This window comes from Lepus europaeus, chromosome 22 (assembly GCF_033115175.1).
Source record: "Lepus europaeus isolate LE1 chromosome 22, mLepTim1.pri, whole genome shotgun sequence".
Taxonomy (NCBI): domain Eukaryota; kingdom Metazoa; phylum Chordata; class Mammalia; order Lagomorpha; family Leporidae; genus Lepus; species Lepus europaeus.
The window spans coordinates 38,757,024-38,777,026 of NC_084848.1; the positions used below are offsets into that span (position 1 = coordinate 38,757,024).

A 20,003-nucleotide genomic window follows, 5' to 3' on the forward strand; every position below is an offset into this window, starting at 1 on the left:
GCTGAGGGAGTGTGCTAAGCGAGAGTGCTGAGGTGTTACAGGATTGGCCGGTCGCAGTGACATCATAAGTGTGCGCCTAGAGACCCTCCGAAGGGAGGGGCAGCTCTGCTCTGGGCGCGCCCAGAGGTTTCCTGGAGGGGAGGGGCATTTCTGCTCTGGGCGTGCCTAGAGGTTCTCTGAAGGGGATTGACTTTTCCTTTCCAGAGAACGTCCTGCCCGCTAGACTCTGGGGAACATCTAACCTCTTAAGAAGCCCCTGATATTTGCCCAGGCCTAATTTCTTGTCCCTCTCCCCCATAAGGGTCCTTCATTCCCTCCTTTTCTTTTTGCACAGATTTTAATCCTAAAATCTATTGGACCTCGGAGGTCTTTGAAGCTTGACACTGGTACTGTTGAGTCAGCACCCGGGTTTGGATAAGGAAAAGCCTCTCGCGGATAAACTGGAGCAACCTGTTAAGAATACATGAGCCGTCTCGTATAGTAACATTGTGGGTGACATTGCACAAGTGTCGGTGGGACAAGGGAGGATTTTCTACACAAGTACCTTGTCCCGACACCTCTGTAAGAGTGAGACGCGCCCAAAGGGGCAAGAGGCAATTATTTGCCTTTGTAGTGCCATTCCAGGTCCTGGGGACCGCGAGGCCCTCGTAATAAGGTGGACCTGGGGCTAGGCATAGCCAACAGGACTTGGTCAGCTCCAGATTGGTCTGGTTGAGGGCCAGAAAGGCCCCTGTCAAAAGGTTAAACAGCCGCTGTCCGGTTGTACGGGGGCTTGAAGCGTTTGGAGTTAAACTTGCCAAGCTAGGCGAAAGGGTGGCTGGCAAGAGGGGTGGCCTGGGGAGAGCCTGCCTCACTGGAGGGAGGGAACTCTGTTCTTACTGGACTGGGTTGGGTCCCACTGACTGGGGACTGGGAGCCATACACGCCCCAATAGTTAAGACTATTTTCAGGGATTTTTGTCAAATTATCCTGGTCAGGTACATCCCAGGTATCTAACCCAGTAACCAGTTGACATACGTCCGGGTATAAGGTGGGCCACCATGCCCCGGGGGTATGTAACCCACTAGCAGACCAGGCCACCCGTCCTGTGGAGGAAATTACTTCCCACGTTAACAATTGTGGAGCATGGGGATTGGAAAAACAATGGGGAAAGGCCAGGAACATCACAAATATTAAACAGTTTTTGAAAGTCTTAGCTTGAGTGGGTTCTGAGTGCGCTGGAGCTTCCATTTGGCTGGTCTATCCGGATCCTTGGGGCCCTGGGGAGGTGGTGCTCGCTTCACGTGTGAGGCGTGGACCCAAGCAGCGATTCCGTCGACCTTGAGAGCGGTGGGAGTTGTCAACAGCACAGTGAAAGGGCCTTTCCACCGGGGCTCTAGAGTCTTAGATTGGTGTTTTCGGACATACACGGCATCACCGATTTGGAAAGGATGTGGGATAGTTGTCGTCTTGGGTTGGTAGGCTGCTGCAAGAGGTTTCCAGACCTGGTTCTGGATGATCTGGAGCGCTCTCAACCGGGCCTGTAACTTAGGGGCATCGGCAACGGAGTCACTGGCAAGGTCAAGCAAGCCTGCTACTGGTGGGGGCCCTCCATAAAGGATTTCGTATGGTGTCAGCCCGCAATGAGAGGGCGTGTTTCGGACCCGGAACAACACCATAGGGAGGAGTTGGACCCAGTCTTTAACGCCAGTCTCCAACACTAATTTGGTTAGGGTCTCTTTAATTGTTCTGTTCATCCTTTCTACCTGTCCTGAACTTTGGGGGTCTATAGGCACAGTGCAATTTCCAATTTATGCCTAATGCTTTGGCCACCAACTGACTTACCTGGGAGACAAACGCTGGGCCATTGTCGGACCCGATTACCTTAGGCAAGCCGAACCGGGGGAAGATCTCCTCTATGATCTTCTTGACGACCACCTGGGCGGTTTCCCGTTTTGTGGGGAATGCCTCAGTCCATCCGGAGAAGGTGTCTACAAAAACTAGAAGATACTTATTCCCATAACTGCCCGGTCTTATCTCAGTGAAATCGACCTCCCAGTTGATTCCTGGTCGGTCTCCTCTTACCCTAGCTCCCTCCGGGAGCTTGAGGTGTCTGGCATTTACCTTGGCACACGGAACACAGGATTCAGTCACCTGCTGGACTAAAGAGTCAAGTCCGGGGATGTAATAAGACTGCCTATCTTCCTGTAAGGCTGCTTTTAGTTTTTTGTGTCCCAAATGAGTCCATTGATGGAGGCTGGTAATTATTTCTTTAGCCAATTGGTGTGGCAGGACTATTTTTTCTCCGAGCCTCCAAACCCTTATTTGTTCATCATACTCTGCACCGAGCCGCTGGATCGTATCTAAGTCTTGGTCCGAATAGAGGAAAGGTGGTTCCCTCGATACTTGGGTGGGCTCAGTTGTCTTTAACGGGAGCACCTGTTGGCTCAGGGCTGCCGCCCTAGCGGCCTCGTCTGCCATCCTGTTTCCCCTTGCTACGGGGTCGTCTCCTCGTTGGTGCCCGGGGCAATGGATTATACTCAACCTTTTGGGCAGGAACAGGGCCTGTAGAAGATCTAGGATTTCCTGCTTATTTTTAATGTCCTTGCCTGCCGAGGTTAAGAGGCCCCTTAGCCGGTATATCTCCCCATGTATATGGGCAGTGGCGAATGCATACCGACTGTCTGTGTAAATGTTGACCTTTTTGTCTTGTGCCAGTTTTAAAGCTTGAGTTAAGGCTATGAGCTCGGCTTTTTGAGCAGAAGTTCCAGGCTTTAAGGCACTTGACCAGATAACAGTTTTTCCATCCACCACCCTGCCCCAGCCCTCCGCTCACCGTTCTGTAGAAAGCTGCTCCCATCCGTGAACCAGGTCATTTCGGCATCCGGCAGAGGCTGGTCGGTTAGGTCTTTTCGGGTGCTGTGGGCCTCAGCCAGGATTTGGTGACAGTTATGGATTACCTGGGCCTGGGGCCCCAGTTCCGGGAGCAGGGTGGCCGGGTTTAAAGAGGTGGCAGTCCCAAACCGGACCCGCTCTGAGTTTAATAACATAGTCTGGTAATGAGTTATCCGAGCATTTGAGAGCCACCAATCTGGTGGCTGTCGGATAACTGTCTCCACAGCATGAGGTGCCACTACGGTGAGAGGTTGGCCTAGAGTCAATTTGTCCGAGTCTTTTACCAGAACTGCCACGGCCGCTATCATGCGGAGGCACGGAGGCCAGCCGGCCGCTACATTGTCTAGTTTTTTTGAAAAGTATGCCACCGGCTTTTTCCAGGGTCCAAGCATTTGTGTTAGCACTCCCTTCGCCAATCCCTTGTTCTCATCCACGTATAATGTGAAGGGCTTGGTCATATCAGGGAGGCTCAGGGCTGGGGCTGACAATAGGGCCTTTTTTATGTTGTCAAACGCCCGCTGTTGTTCTTCTCTCCATTGAAAGGGAGCATTGGACTTCGTGAGGGGGTACAATGGGGCTGCCAGCTCCGCAAACCCAGGAATCCAAAGGCGGCAGAATCCCGCACTCCCGAGGAATTCCCGCATCTTTCTGGCATCGGTGGGGGGTGGAATTAGAGCAACCGCCCTTTTTCGGCTCTCTGTCAGCCACCGTTGCCCTCCTTCTAGGAGGTAGCCTAGGTAGGCCACCTGTTTCTGACATATTTGGGCCTTTTTCGCGGAGGCTCGATAGCCCAATTCCCCCAGTCTCTGTAGCAGGGCCCCGGTACCTTTTAGGCAGTCCTGCTCAGTTTCAGCGGCAAGGAGGAGGTCGTCCACATATTGCAGGAGGACCAGGTCCGGATGGTTGACTCGGAAGTCGGCCAAATCTAGGTGCAGAGCTTCATCAAACAAGGTAGGCGAGTTTTTAAATCCTTGGGGCAACCTTGTCCAGGTGAGTTGTCCTGAAAACCCGGTCTCTGGGTCTTTCCACTCAAAAGCAAAGATGGATTGGCTCTGAGGGCTCAGTCTTAAACAAAAGAATGCATCTTTTAGATCTAACACAGTGTACCATACGTGGGTCGGAGGCAAGGTACTTAGCAGATTGTAGGGGTTGGGCACTGTGGGATGCATATCCTCCGTTCTCCTGTTAACCTCCCGCAAGTCCTGTACCGGGCGGTAGTCACCCGTACCAGGCTTCTTTACTGGTAGTAGGGGGGTGTTCCAAGGTGAACGACAAGGTTTTAAAATGCCTAGGTGTAACAGTCTCTGGATATGTGGCCGGATACCTTTCTTAGCTTCCTTGCCCATCGGATATTGACGAACTGACACGGGAATGGCTGTGGGCTTCAGATCTATGATCAAGGGAGGCCGGTTGACGGCCAACCCTATTCCCGCAGTCTCTGCCCAGGCCTGAGGAAAATCTGTGAGCCACTTGGGGTCCAGGGGAGCCATGGTGGACGAGGGCCTCTCGAATAATCGGTGTTCGTCCTCCAAGCGTAGTGTTAATACCTGGAGGGGCCGCCCTCCTGAGTCTGTGATGGTAGCTCCTTTCTCATGGAAGTGAATTTGGGCTCCTACCTTCGAGAGTAGGTCCCTGCCCAGGAGGGGGTAGGGGCAGTCTGGCACTAGTAAGAACGAGTGTGTCACAAGTCCTGTACTTAACTGGACCTCTCGATTGGTTGTCCAGCGACATAACTTCCCTCCAGTTGCCCCCTGAACCCAGGAAGTCTTGGAGCTTAAAGGCCCTTTTTCTGAAGTCAGTACCGAGTGCTGGGCTCCCGTGTCAATCAGGAAGGTTACCGGTCTGCCCCCCACTTCAAGGGTTATCCTGGGCTCGGGGGGGGGGGGGGGCTCCTGGCCCTGACTCACCTAGTCGTCTTCTTCCAGGGACAGGATTGGAACTGGTCTCTTCTTTGGTCCCTGTGTTTTCTTTGGGCAGTCTTTGACCCAGTGTCCTCTTTCTTTACAATAGGCACATTGATCTCTTTCCACCCGAGGCTTTCGTTTGTCTCCCAAGTCCCTATTCTGTCCTGGTCTACTCCTTTCTATATCCTGCACTACGGTGGCCAAAATTTTACTAAGCTCTCGATTACGTCTTTTGTCTCTTTTGTCTTCCCTTTCCTCCTGCTCCTTGCGGATCCTTTCCTCCTTCTCCTCTCGGGTCTCCCTTTTGTTGTAAATCTTTTCTGCCTCCTTCATTAAATCTTGTATAGTATATCCCTGAAGCCCCTCTAGCCGCTGCAATTTATTGTGGATGTCCGGCGCTGACTGTCCTATAAAGGACATGATTACATCTCCCTGCCGGTCCTCTGCCAGGGGGTCAAACGGGGTGTACATACGGTAGGCTTCCATTAATCTTTCTAGGAAGCCTGCCGGCGTTTCCTCAGCCCCCTGCACTACTGCACGTACCTTGGCCAAATTGGTGGGGCGCTTTCCAGCCCCTCTGAGACCCGCAAGGAGAATCTGGCGGTAAAGACGAAGTCGCTCCCTACCAGCAACGGTGGTGTAGTCCCAATCAGGACGGGTTGAGGGAAACGCCTCCTCGATTTCGTTTGGCAGTAGGGTCGGTCGGCCATCTGCTCCAGGGACGTTTTTCCGTGCCTCAAAGTAGACGCGCTGCTTTTCCTCAGTAGTGAGGAGGGTCTGCAGAAGCTGCTGACAATCATCCCAGGTGGGCTGATGAGTCAATAAAATTGACTCGATCAGCCCAGTCAGAGCCTGGGGGTCTTGAGAGAAAGAGGGGTTATGGGTTTTCCAATTGTAAAGATCGGAAGCAGAAAATGACCAGTACTGCATCTGGCCAGCCACCGAGCGAAGAGGAAAAGCCTGCGAAGTCCAGACGCTTCCCGAGCCCCCTGCCTGCCCCCGACGGAGGCGCAGGCGGCTGGAGGGCGGGGAAGGCGCTGAGACTTCTTCCCCTGCCCTCGTGGAATCAGGGGATGGTGCAGAAGGTTGCACATCCCGCTCTGGTTGTTGTGGGGGTTCCTGCGGGGGAGCAGGCTGGCTGGGAAGATAGGGTGGGGGAGAGTCAAAGAGCAGAAAGTCCTGATCAGCCGGAAGAACCGGTGGCTTGTCAGGTTTTGGATCTCGAATCTCCTTCAGAGGGTATAGGGAGGAGGTTGGCACAACCGGGATAGGAGGAGGGGGTATCGGGGTCCGTATGGGCTCCGTCGGGAAGGAGAAGGGTTCTATCCAGGGAGGGGGGTTACGTGAAAGATCCTCCCACGTGGTAATGTAGGGCACCTGATCAGGGTGTCCATCGGATCCTGGCTGAAAGATTCGCTCCTTAATCTGTAAAATAATATCGAGGTTAAAAGTGCCGTTCCTTGGCCAGCCGACCTCGAAGGCCGGCCACTCTGAGGAACAGAATTTTGCCCATTGTTTCCTGTTAACCTCCACTGAGAGGTGGCGCGCGCGTTCTCGAACGTCCTTCCAGTGATCTAGAGTGAGACTTAAAGGGGTGGTTATTTGTTGACCCATGCGTATAAGGATTTCAGCCCAAACAAAAAGAACAGCCAATGCACAGACATATACAGTAAGCAAGACAAACCACATGGCTAGGACAAATCGAACGCTATTGCGCTATTTTTGGGAGCGGCTGCCTGACCAGCCCTCCCCGGGAAGGAGGGAGACTTGGTCTCCGACCCACCTCCAGACCACCCCGGGAGCGTGACCCGGGGGAACGGACCGAGGGTTTCCCCTACTGGTCTCACAGACTGGAGCGTCCTCCGGGGAACGGACCAGGGGTTGCTGGGCACGCCTGCCTCCCCCACTGGTCTCACAGAGTCAGGTCAGGTACTGGCCAGTCAGAATACTGAAGACGAAGAACAACAAACAGAGAACACTTAATTATACCTCCAACTGGTCCTGCAGAGAATGGGTCTGAGGGCGACCTCAAGCCCCACGTTGGGCGCCAAATGTTGGACCTCTCAGTAGTAGAGATGCCCACTTGCTCGAGAGGACGCCCAAAAATCCAGACTCCAAACCAGTTGATGCAAAAAGCATGAGGTATTTATTGTACGTTTGCGCAAACGGGCCCCCACCTCAGGCAGTGAGGAGCCCTGAGCGGCAGTTTCACACAGGTTATATAGGCAACGAATTAGCATATTCCTAACGCATGCATAGGATTGGTCAGTTCAGAGGGACCGTTAGCATATGGGAGAATGCTGGCGAAGAATGCTGGTGGAGAGTGCTGGTATAAAATGCAGAGGTGGCACGGGATTGGTTGGTTCGGAGGGACAATTAGCATACCGGAGAATGCTGAGGGAGTGTGCTAAGCGAGAGTGCTGAGGTGTTACAGGATTGGCCGGTCGCAGTGACATCATAAGTGTGCGCCTAGAGACCCTCCGAAGGGAGGGGCAGCTCTGCTCTGGGCGTGCCTAGAGGTTTCCTGGAGGGGAGGGGCATTTCTGCTCTGGGCGTGCCTAGAGGTTCTCTGAAGGGGATTGACTTTTCCTTTCCAGAGAACGTCCTGCCCGCTAGACTCTGGGGAACATCTAACCTCTTAAGAAGCCCCTGATATTTGCCCAGGCCTAATTTCTTGTCCCTCTCCCCCATAAGGGTCCTTCAGCTGGATTTGGTTCCTTAGTTGTGACAAACCTACTGATGCAAGTTATTAACAGGAGAGATGGAGTGAAGGGTATATGTGAAATTGTTGTATTACTACCTCACATTTTTTTCTTTGTAAATTTAAAATTACTCTGAAATAAAATGTTAAAAAGCCTTCTCTTAATACTGCTTTTCCTACACTTATAAGTTTTGGCATGTTGTGTTTTTAATCTCAAAATATCTTCTGATTTTCTTTTTGATATATTCTTTAGCCCAGTATTTGTTTAAGAATGTGTTATGTAATTGCAATGTACTTGTGAATTTTCCTGTTTTCTATTAACCAACTTCCAGTTTCATTTCATCGTGACCAGTAAGATATTTATAATGATTTTAGTCTTCTCAGATTTTTTAAGGCTGGCTTTGTGGCTTCACATGTTGTCTGTCCCGGAGAATTTTCAGTGTGCACTTGAAAAGAACAAGTGTTCTGCTGCTGTTGAGTGGAATGTTCTGTATGTATCTTTTAGGTCCATTTGGCCTTTCGTGTTGTTCAGTTCTGCTGCTTCCTTATTGATTTTCTGTCTGGATGAATAATCCACTATATAGAGGGGGGTGGGTGTTGAAGTCTTCCATTATTAATGATCTGCTGCCCACTTTCCACTTCAGCTCTGTCAACATTTGCTTTATATTTTAGATGCTTTGATGTTGAGTACACATATATTTATAATTGTTCTATATTCCTGTTGAACTGACCCTTTTGTCATTATGTAATACCCTTATTAGTTTTGACCTAGTCTATTTTGTCTGATATGAGTATAACACCCTTGCACTCTTGGTTTTCAGTTGCTTGGAATATCTTTATGTACGTCTATCACTTTCTTCCTACATTGTGTCTTCTAAGATGGAATCTTTTCTATACAACCTATAGTTAGGCTTTCTTTCGCACTCAGTTTAGTCATCAAGGATTTCTTCTTGGTTCTTCTTTATGGTTTCTATTTCTTTATTTTGCTTCTTCCTTTGTTGTATATTGTATTGTGTGTTGTTTTTTGTTGTCTATATTTTCCTATGGCTCAGTGAGCTTCTTTAAAATGATTGTTTGAATTCTTTGTCAAGCAGTTCGTGGATTTCTATTTCTTTAGAAGTTTTTGATGATTTTTCAGTTTCCTTTGACAGTTTCATGTTTGATTTATTTATTTATTTTTTGGTAGTCCTTGGATTCTTGCATGTGTGCCTGCATTTCAGAGAAAAGTCACCTCTTCTGGTTCTTTACAGATAGATTTTGGCAGATAAAGACCTTCTCTTGCCTGGTCCCAGGACTAACAGAATTTTCTCTGGGACTGGAGACAGTCCAGTAGGGCTGGAGCTGGGCTGTGGTGCTGCTTCCATTTCTACAGTTGGATCTATACTTAGCAAGCTCGTTTCTGAAGGTATAGGTGGTGTGGCTCCTGTTGGGATCCTAGACAGTTGGATCTTCTGCTATAATCATGTACAAATAGCATTGAAGTCAAGTTCACTTGGGGATGGAACTGCATGTGGGTCTGAAACTGGGGTCTGCAGAGGCAGGATTGCTGCTGGACATGGGCCTGCCTTGTGAAAGTAGCTTTTTGTTCTTGATTTCCACCAACATGTCACAATCTTCTACCTTGGTCCCAAGGTTCCCATGGATAGTTGCCAAATTCTGTTAGAGGGGAGTAAGGACTGGGGACATTGTGTTATGCCATCTAGCTGATGTCACCCCTTCCCATTTTTATGGCTGAATAATATTTCATTGTATGGATATATTACATTTTGTTTATTCATTTTTTTTCACTTGATGGGCATTTGGGCTATTTCATATTTTGCTATAATGAATAATACTGTTACGAACATTTATGCACATGTTTTTGTGTGGGCATATATTTTCAGTTGTTTTGAATACATTTGTAGGAACAGAATCGCTTAGTTATCTTTGGAATTTTAAACATTTCTCAACAGAAAAATTTGTGTGCAACCTTGGTTAAGCAATTCCTCTAAGACTGAGGTTGCTGTCACCTTCTGAGACGTTTCTATAAGAGGGTACTGCAGAAAGTTCAGGGGAAAGTGGAGTTAAAAGGTAAGTTTATTTTGATGCAAAATAATTGAATTCTGTGCATGTATTTTTTCATAATCACATTTATATGAACCTTTAAAGGACCTCATATGAATGGATTTCATTTTTATTGCACCAAAATAAACCAATCTTTTAATTCCACTATTCCGAGGATGGTCCAAGTCCTTGGGCCCCTGCACCCGTGTGGGAGACCAGGAGGAAGCACCTGGCTCCTGGCTTTGGATCGGCACAGCGCGCCGGCCGTAGCAGCCATTTGGGGAGTGAACCAACGGAAGACCTTTCTCTCTGTCTCTCTCTCACTGTCTGTAACTCTACTTCTCAAATAAATAAATAAAATCTTTGAAAAAAAAAACTACATAAGCTAACTGAAGTTAAACATAGCTTATGGCCAACACTCCCTCATGAACTTCTTCAGACTTCCCACTCTGTTCTCATAAACACGCGGGAAAAGATGGAATTGATAGGCTCCAGGAAGAGCATAAACTCTATGGGAATAACCAAACTTCCCCAACTAGGCTTCCTGGCTTTAGCTGGGTGTATGATTCTTCCTGATGCTCCCCACAACTCAGAATGAAAGGAGGGAGAAAGTATCTTCACCATCTGCCAGTGAAGATAGTAAGTATGGTACAATGGTTAAGGGCAGAGTTTCATTTATTTAGTTGAGTGATAATGTGTAGAAGATGGTTAAAAAGAAACAAAGGGAAGAGAAGAAATAGTGACTCATTTTAAGATCGAAATAAGAGCAATTGCTGTACAGGAAATTATCTAAGATGTAATTGAATAAAATGTTCCCAACTTTAATAAAACTGTAAATATATATTTCTGGGTTCCAGAAATATCAGCAGAAACTACCTGCAGAAATACCCATTCTGGTAAAAGTTTCTGTGAGATAAGGTTCTAGAAGCATCCAGACTAAAAAATTCTGTTCCCTCTACAGAAACAAACAGTAAACTTCAGCATCACTCTTTTATGAAGCAGTAAAGGCTCCACGACAGTGGGGCAATGTATATGCAGTTTTGAAAATATTGTGAACTCCTTAAGAATTTTGTGCCCACCCATAGCTAAGTTGCTGCTACAAAAATAATTAATAATAAAAACATCGCTTTTCTAAAAGGGAATAATTGTTTTCAACAATAAAGGTCCATGTCTCATATTTTTTCTTGTACCTTTGGAGATTATATTGAATAACTTCTTCATATTATCTTCAAACTGTGTAAGGGTTTTTTTTTATTAAATGAATTATATCAGCTTATATATAAAATATTATCTCAAGCATGATAAAAATAAAAACCATTGTAAAAAAGACAAAATAGTATCAGTGACAGGTGGTGAGAGTCAACATGGTCATTTAAAAATATTTTCTAATATTTCCAAAATACCTGCTATCTACATAAATTATTTTTCTTAACCACTTTAAAATTAACCAAAACTTTATATCTAATAAATATTATAAACCAAATAAAGTTGTTACAGGCAATTTTACATGAGGGTGCTTCAAAATATTCACAGGAAATGAAATTAAAATTATATTTTTGTACAGAAGCTTTTGCAGGATTTTCAAATTGTTCATGGAAAATGTGCATTATGAAAGAACTATGCATGAATTTCAACATTTTTTTGTACCAAAACATGTTTTTAAGCTCATGAAAAATAAAGGCTTTTTTAAAAAAAAGATATATTTATTTATTTGAAAGGCGGAGTTATAGAGACATAAGGAGAGATGAGAGAGAGGGACAGGAGAGAGAGAGAGAGAGAGAGAGAGAGAGAGAGAGAGAGAGAGAGAGAGAGAGAGAAAGAAGTCTTCCATTGCCTGGCTCACTCCCCAGATGCCTGGAACAGGCGGAGCTGGGCCAATCCAAAACCAGGAGCCAGGAGTTTCTTCCAGGTCTTGGGCCAAGGACTTGGGCCATCTTCTGCTGCTTTCCCAGGCCATAGCAGAGAGCTAGATCAGATGTGGAGCAGCCAAGACTTGAACGGGCACCCATATGAGATGCCCACGCTGCAGTTAGCAGCTCTACCCACTACACCACAGCCGCCACCTACCCCATTTCATGAACTTGTAAAGAGCCATTGTGTTTACCTGGTGAGCAAGATGGCTGGAAAGACACACACAAAGTCCCAGTTGTTGACAGTCTTCATCTTTTGTACATTTTGCAGCTCATGTATAGTGAGTCTCATGATGCTTTTATAATGGAAAAATTACCCTTTATTCAAAAATAAAAACTTAGTTTCCTTGATGAATGATCTTATAAGGTACAGATGCTTCTACTGACGAATGATAGGTGAATCTTTTCCTTCCTAAGACCATTCTTTCCCAAGACCAGTGTTATGTAAATCATGCCCTGTGTTGGTCGATCTCCTAATTCCCTTATGGCGTATCTTTTCTTTATGCAGATTGTCATTGGCAGGTGCATCTATCAGTGTGTTGGGACACAGAGGGATTTTCAACATATACTCAACAGCTAGTTATTGAGTACCTACCCCGTGCCATGTGCTGAGAGTGCAGTGAACAACTCAGGCATAGTCCCTGTTCTTACAAAATATAACATTCAGTATTTGAAAACTGTTGAAGAAGCTGTCAAGGGCTCGGTGGGTGGGAACACACAATAGAAGCGTCCAGGCTTGTCAAGAGGAACAAGAAAGGCTTTCAGAGGAAGTGCAGTATCAGAGCTAGCCAGACGAGAGGTGGTCAATTGTCCCTGGGAGTTGAAATAGCCTTTGCAGAGATCTGGAGGTGAACTCTGTTTGGGGAACCAGAAATAGATGAAAGGAATAGGAACAAAGAGTTTGATGCTGGAGAGTGACGAGTGGTAGATAGTGATCAGTAGCTAGGTCATGAAAGACCTTGTAAGCCAAGTTACCAAATTCCGATTTGTGTCCTACAGGTGATGAGAACCCATTTGCAGGGGTGCAAGTTTCCTAGGTACTGTAACAAATTGCCATAGGCCCAGTGGCTTAAAGACAGCAGAAATGTCTTCTCTCATAGATTTGGAGGCCAGAAGTTCCAGATGTGGCCAAGACCGTTCCTCTGGAGGCTCTGAGGGGGAGTCTGTCCTCCCGGCTTGTGACTGCCAGCAGTCCTTGGAATTCCACGATCGGAGGCTTCATAACTTCCAGTTCTACTCCTGTCTTCACCGACTGCCATCTCTCTGCCTCTTCACCTTTTCTATCGGGTGAGGGCACTCACTGTGGGATTTAGGGCCCACCCTAGTTGAGGATGATCGCATTTCAAGACCCTTACCCTTCTTACATTTGTGGAGCCCTTTACGTCACGTCACCTTCTGAGATCCGGGGCGAGGATGTGATTTTTCAGACCACACTTGGACCCATTGCCAAGGGTTTTAGGATGCGTTCTCAGACGTTACTTTCCATGTTAAGTGGCACATGACTATGGCTGAAATTTCAGGAGTGAAGGATGAGACGCAGGAGAGGAGAGTGGGAATCCAGGGCTTGATAGCACAGAGCAGTGTATCCATCCCACATGTGACCATTCCTAGGTAGTGTAACAGCTTTGGAAAGGTGACGATGAGGAGGAGGATGGTTGCTCCTGTTGGAGGATTCTCTGTGCCACGTGCCACACATATTACCTTCCATGTGTTACTGCACTGAGTCCTTGATGTAGCCATATGCATTTTCTCCTTTTATAGTTTAGGAAATGAAAGTCCAGAAAGGTTAAATCATTTGCTGAAGGCCACGCAGATAGTAAGTGGTGGAGTGTGATTTTTAGCCCAGGTACTGTGACCGCTGAACCATTACCTATAGCTGTGACTAGAGAGTGATCACATGTATGACATGGGCATGCTTTTTTTTTTTTTATCAAGGTATATATTGGTTTTGATAGCAGGCACTGCTATCATTTTTCAGACTATGAAACTGTTATCTTGCGTTCCATTTTTGTTTTGTTCTTCCATTGCCTTGCAGCCAGATAAACTCAATGAGACAGTATAATTTATTTCTTTATCTTTTAATGGTGTTGGAATTGGTTTGATTCCTCCTTTCTCTTTTTATCTGCATGGTAGTATGAGGTATGTTGCCTATTTACACTGTTAAGATTTCATTTCATTTTATTTATTATTTAAAGAGATTTATTTAGTTGAAAGGTAGAGTTACAGAGAGGCAGAGGCAAAAAGAGAGAGAGAGAGAGAGAGAGAGAGAGAGATCTTCTATCTGCTGATTCACTCCCCAAATGGCTACAACAGCCTGAGCTGAGCTGATCTGAAGTCAGGGGCCAGGAACTTCTTCTGGGTTTCCCACACAGTGCAGGGCCCCAAGTTCTTGGGCCACCTTCCACTGTTTTCACAGGTTGTGAGTAGGGAGCCAGATTGGAAGTGAAGCAGCTGGGTCCCGACCTGTGTGACAATGCCAGCCCTGAAAATCAAGATTGTAAAGAAATTTTCCAATTAAGAAAATTAAGACAAGATTCTGGAAAGCTTTGATCATTTGCTAGAACCGAAAGTTGGGTTACTTTAATCATGATGACATTTAGTTTTCTTTTGTGTTCTTTTGCCAGTTGTTCCTGAAGCTATTGGACTTTTGCCTGCTGTTGGAGTAATAAAAACTCTTCTGTCCATCCTCTTCCTCTTCATCTACAAGAAAGTGGGTTTGAAAGGAGAGGAGGCCATCCATGCTAGAGCAACGAAGTGGAAGAGAAAACTGAACACAAGAGTGGGGTCCGCCCAGGGCTGGGTGAGCATTGCACTTCCAGTTCTGCTGAGCTTGGCAGTTGCTGTGGTGTGGTTCAGGGAAGGACTGTCACCGTTTCCAGGATGAGCCCCATTACGAAGTCATCCATGAGATGTGTAGCAGCTGGTGGGGTGGACATGATGAATGGACATTACTAAAGGGTCCATTATCTGTATGAAAGGAACGTTGGTTTTAAAGCTTGAAGAGCAGACCGGGAAAAAGCTGACCATTTCCCGTCTTTTCAGCTTTGAAAATGTCTGCGTTGCATTCCCCTCTGACTCATGTTTGCAGAGAAACACGCATGTTGATTGACAAGAGCCTTGATGTGTTTTAGTCTCCTGGTGTTGGAGCAGTGTTGACATTTTACTTGTCAGCTGTTTTTGAGGTTTATTTTTTGTCTCTGGACCCCTCCCCTCCTTGAAGCCCATTGCCTTCAGTTTTGCAGAGAAAAAATAGCACACTTAAAATAATTGACTGCCTGCCCTTAATGGGCACTTTCTATTTCTATTTGCCGGAATGTAGAATGTTGGGATACAGGATGCTATCCTAGAAGGAGGATCATGAGACATGGCAGCAGAGCATTGAAAGGCATCACTCTTATCTTACGGGAGCAGCTTTGCTCTTGTAGAGTGGTCAGATCCTTACCTCCCACTCCCATACCCTGCTGGCACTGTTGTGAGCAGGGCCAAGACCTTGGAAAGAACCTCCTCCCATCGCCTTATCCCTTGGGTGTATTCTAGACCAAGGAGAATATCTGGATTATTGATACAGCAGCTTTTATAGTTCATTCAGCTTTTTTTTTTCTTATTAGAAGAAAGGTCATAATTTAGGAATAAGGGCATTGTATCTATTGCTTCATAATAAATGATCCCAAAATAAATTGTTTTAAGTCCATGAATATTTATCATCTGCCAGTTTTTGAAGTTCAGGAGTCTGGGAGTGGCTTGATGTGGTGGTTCTAGATGAGGGTCTCTCCTGAGGCCACAGCTGGGGTCAGCTGGAGCTGCTGTCTTCTGAAGGCGGAACTGTGGCTGGCAGCATTACTTCCAGGAGAGCAAAAAGCCTCCATCCTTATCCACAGGAAACCCTCTGCAGCTCTCCTTGAAATCTTCGCCTGGGGTGGGAGATACACGGCAGACTCAGTGAGGAGGGAGCCACAGTCCTTTGTCTGGCCAAGTCTGGGAAACCACCACTGTCCCTTCTGCTGCTTTGTGCTCATTCAGTGAACACGTCTCCTGGGCAAGGGAAGGGAATTAGGTGCTCCTCTCCCAGAGGAAGAGTACCGAAATGTGGGTGGACAAACTTTACAGTCGCTGTAGGACATGGTCAAGAAAGGGGTATATGTTGCAGAGCTGACAGTTGCTTTGGCAGTGCTGTTGTAGTGAGATGAGTTTTTGAACCCTGCCTGGGGCCCCTGAGTCATCTCTGAAAACAGAGTGGAATATTTTAGATAGAGTTTGTTATGTCAAAACTGAGGCTCGTGAATGGTGTAGCCACTGGGGTTCCAGCTGGGGCTTAGGTGAGTAGGGTGAATGGCTGTCTGCTCGGTTGTGGGGTGGTGGTCGTGGGGTTGTACTTCTTCCCTCTGCAGCTGTGGCCTTGGCAGGTTATGCAGTCATTCTGAGCTTCAGCTTCTCCATTTTTCCTGTTAGAATTATTAATCCAGGTCTCACAGTGTTGATCTAGATGAAATGAATTAGCTCTGCAAAGATGCCAGCATGGTGCCTACAGTGGCAGTCCTAGAACTTTAACCATGGCTGTACAGCATTTCTAAGTTATGGCCATGGCTTCCAGGAATGACATCACCCATTAGTATGTTGCATCCATTGCTTAAATTGGGAGATTAAAATCAGTGATGTTTTCTCCTTTGCAAACTATGATGAGTACAAAAAACTGAGGTTAGAGCTATTTAAAATGCTTCCTTTTTGTCTTGTTTGACATGCTATTGGAGTATTTTAGAGATAATTGTGAATTATACTTGCAAATAAGTTGAGGTTTGACAATTATGTTGAAACAATAACAATAAAGCAGGAACCAGAAGCTATTAGCTCAAGAAACACTGAAAAATACACGTCTCAAACTCAGAATGGGGTCCAATGAAGGGAGCTTCGCAGTTTATTCAGGCAGCTCTTCAAATTCTAATGCCTGAGAAAGCAAACAGCTTCATTTTGACATTTCTCCTTGTAAAGGTTTAATAATCATTGATCAAAAGTCTTTGGAAAACATGCTTGTTTCCCAGGTTTTATCTAACCTTTGATATTTGCCTTAATTATCAACCTCAGAGCGCTGATTTCTCGGTGAGGTTGGAATGTTCTTAACGACTTTTGACAAATGTGAAAGCAGTAAGGCGGCAGTGGGTGATGAGAGCTGGGTTGTGCCACTAATTGGCTGTGGTGTTTTGGGAAGCTCACTTCACCTCTGTGTGTCTTACACCCTCATTCGTGAGTTGATGAGTCTGGACTAGGTTTCTCTCCATTCTCATTCTGTGATCCTGTTTGGGTCTCCGGGTTGCCATAGCAACCCCTCCTGCATTCAGTCTATGAATGGGAGAAGACTAACACAATTATTAAAAATCACCTAGATTATCCTACTTTTAGATTGAAGCGTGCGAAATTGCTGCTTTTGTAGAGCAGATGACGGAGTATCAGCAACCTAATTAATCATTGTCACCTAATGTATGTGAGGTTCTGGACAATAAAATAATTCTTTTTGCTTATGTGGTAATATCAAGGAGGCAAGACTGATAATTTATTTTCTGAACCTACTATACAAAATCATTTATTTGGCAAAAAGAGCTTGCCTTCCTTTAGGCAATGTATTTTTCAGAGTTCGGAGAATAAGTGACGCCCATCATTCCATCTGGATTTAGGTGAAGGGAGACAGGAAGTGAGATGTGTCCTCCTAATCATCTGGGTGGTAATGATGCAGGTGATAACTGGTAGCTATTGTTTCTCTAGCAGTTATTATTGCCATGGGCCTGCTAAGTACTTTACATGCATTCTTTGGTTTCTTTATGCAAAGTGGGGGGTTGTTCATTGGTAGTAATGGCTTTGGAGAACGGATAGATTCCACTTGGAAGCAAGAAACTTTTGTCTAACCTTGAGATTAAAGAAATTGATTAAACTGCCTGGCGCTGTGGTGCAGCAGGTTAATGCCCTGGCCTGAAGCACCGGCATCCCATATAGGCGCTGGTTCTAGTCCCGGCTGCTGCTCTTCTGATCCAATTCTCTGCTATGGCCTGGGGTAGCAGTAGAAGGTGGCCCAAGTCCTTGGGTCCCTGCACCCTTGTGTGAGACCTGGAGGAAGCTCCTGGCTCCTGGCTTCAGATCGGTGCAGCTCTGGCTGTTGCAGCCAATTGGGAGTGAACCATCGGATGGAAGACCTCTCTCTCTCTCTCTCTCTCTCTATCTCTCTCTCTCTCAGCCTCTCCTCTCTCTGTGTAACTCTTTCAAATAAATAAATAAATAAATCTTTAAAAATAGGAAATAGATTACAAATCCCACAGTGAGGGAGTGGTTAAAGGCACATGGGGTGTGGGGAGTGGAGTCTGATTATTCATCCCAAATGGAATCATCTGAGTTACTTGAAGAGGGCAGATTTAAGTTTCGTTTCTCAACACTGAGTGTGGGGACGTGGAGGAGGGACTCCAAAGGAAGATGACAGGGACAGGGAGAGGAAATGAGGGCTGACTTTGGTACATTTGAGCAAAGTTGGTGCTCAGTGGCAAGGAGGTGCCAGACGGTGCTCAAGGGTCAGGAGCCTGGAATGTGGTCACTTCTTCCTACCACTTGCTGGAGAGGCCCGGCTGACCGATCTCTCCCCAAGCCCACCCCATCTCCCTACCTGAAGCTGAATGGCTACCTTCTATCCCAGTGGGGGACACCTCCTTGCTCTAGCGATTCCTTCTGCTTGGGCCCTCATGGCTGCTGTGGTCACATACTTAGGGCATCTTCACATTTAGTTTGCAGTTATGTTCAAGTACAGTTTTAACTAAGTGCTGTTGTCTCTGCTTGCAAATGAGGACCCTGAGGTTTAGAGAGATGACTCCCCACACCCACCCAACCCCATGCTATTAAATGGCAAAGCTGGGACTCAGTCTTGAAATGGTCTCAGTCGGCCATTGCCGCGGCTCACTTGGCTAATCCTCCGCCTGTGGCGCTGGCACCCCGGGTTCTAGTCCCGGTTGGGGTGCCGGTTCTGTCCTGGTTGCTCCTCTTCCAGTCCAGCTCTCTGCTGTGGCCTGGGAAGGCAGTGGAGGATGGCCCAAGTGCTTGGGCCCTGCACCCACATGGGAGACCAGGAGGAGGCACCTGGCTCCTGGCTTCGGATCAGCGCAGTGCACTGGCTGCAGCAGCCATTTGGGGAGTGAACCAACAGAAGGAAGACCTTTCTCTCTGTCTCTCTCTCTCACTGTCCACTCTGCCTGTCAAAAAAAAAAAAAAAAAAAAAAAAAAAAAAAAAAAAAAAAGGAAGACCCTCCGCCAGAGGCCAGGGTCTTCCTTGCCGTATTTTTCTTCCCGATAAGTCTTCTCAATTCCATCACATGCTTCATGCCTGTAGAATAAGGAGGAGCTTCCAAGATGACAGAGTGGGAAGGAGGGCTTGGTGGATGTGTTGGCTTCCTGTGGCTGATGTAACAAGTCCCCATAAATTGGCTGTCTCAGAACATTATCCATCTATTTTTGTACAACTCTGCAGTTCTGAAATCAAGGAGTTGGCAGGGCCACGGTCCTTGAGGCGTTGGGAGAGAATCTGTTTCATGCCTGTATCCTGCTTCTGGTGGCTGTCAGTCATCTTTGGCCTTGTTTGCTTTGTGGCTGTTGCACTCCTATTTGGCAGTGTGTGTCTGTCCTCTGTGTGTCACTTGCCATTGGATTTAGGCCTCACTCTGATAATCCAGGAAGATCATACGTCTCAAATCCTAATTACCTCTGCAAAGACAAATTTTCTCAATCAGGTAACGTGTACAGGTTTCAGGGATTAGGACATAGACTGTCTTTAGGGGACCATCCTTCAGCCCGATTCAGGGAGAGAGGAGAGTGCAAGCATCGCCAGGGGGAGGGTTGCCATCGTTCCAGATTAGAAGGGTGATGAAGAATTGGATGCAGGCTTCTCTTTTCTCCATGTTCCTGCAGCAGGGAGCCAATGGGGTTAGAGTGATTCTTACAAAGGGACACAACCAAAGCTTGTCAGACATTTATGACAAAGACCATGGTCAACACTCAGGGTTCTTTCTTTCTTCTTCTTCTTCTTCTTCTTCTTCTTTTTTTTTTTTTTTGACAGGCAAAGTGGACAGTGAGAGAGAGACAGAGAGAAAGGTCTTCCTTTGCCATTGGTTCACCCTCCGATGGCCACCGCAGCCGGCGCACCGTGCTGATCCAGGTGCCTCTCCTGGTCTCCCATGCAGGTGTAGGGCCCAAGGACCTGGGCCATCCTCCACTGCACTCCTGGGCCACAGCAGAGAGCTGGACTGGAAGAGGGGCAACCGGGACAGAATCCGGCGCCCCGACCGGGACTAGAACCCGGTGTGCCGGCGCCGCAGGTGGAGGATTAACCTAGTGAGCCGTGGTCCTGGCCAGCATTCAGGATTCTTAATACTAAGCCCACTTGAACCACACTGGGTCTCAGTCCTGGGAAACTTTAATAAATGACCACTGCCCGAGACCCCCTGTAAATTAACTAAAGGAGCGTGTGGAGTGGCAGGCCCAGGGGGCTGCCCCTGCCGGGAGGGATGGGGTTGTCCTCACATTTCCTTTGGAGGCAGATACGGCTGT

At 46.9% G+C, this 20,003-nt stretch overlaps 1 protein-coding gene across 1 annotated transcript; it reads right to left on the reverse strand.

The window, feature by feature from the left end:
* Positions 1-1,940: 1,940 nt before the first annotated feature.
* LOC133751356 (uncharacterized) lies at positions 1,941-6,606 on the reverse strand. Its single transcript, XM_062181357.1, has 2 exons — positions 4,782-6,606; positions 1,941-1,979 (listed from the first exon to the last, which is right to left on the reverse strand). Exon 1 carries the CDS (start codon positions 6,465-6,467, stop codon positions 4,782-4,784), a length of 1,686 nt encoding a protein of 561 aa, XP_062037341.1. The 5' UTR covers positions 6,468-6,606; the 3' UTR covers positions 1,941-1,979.
* Between the last annotated feature and the right edge of the window lie 13,397 nt (positions 6,607-20,003).

Bases quoted from the DNA above. Each gene is read 5' to 3' on its own strand.
- LOC133751356 (XM_062181357.1), bottom strand. From the start codon at position 6,467: ATGTGGTTTGTCTTGCTTACTGTATATGTCTGTGCATTGGCTGTTCTT.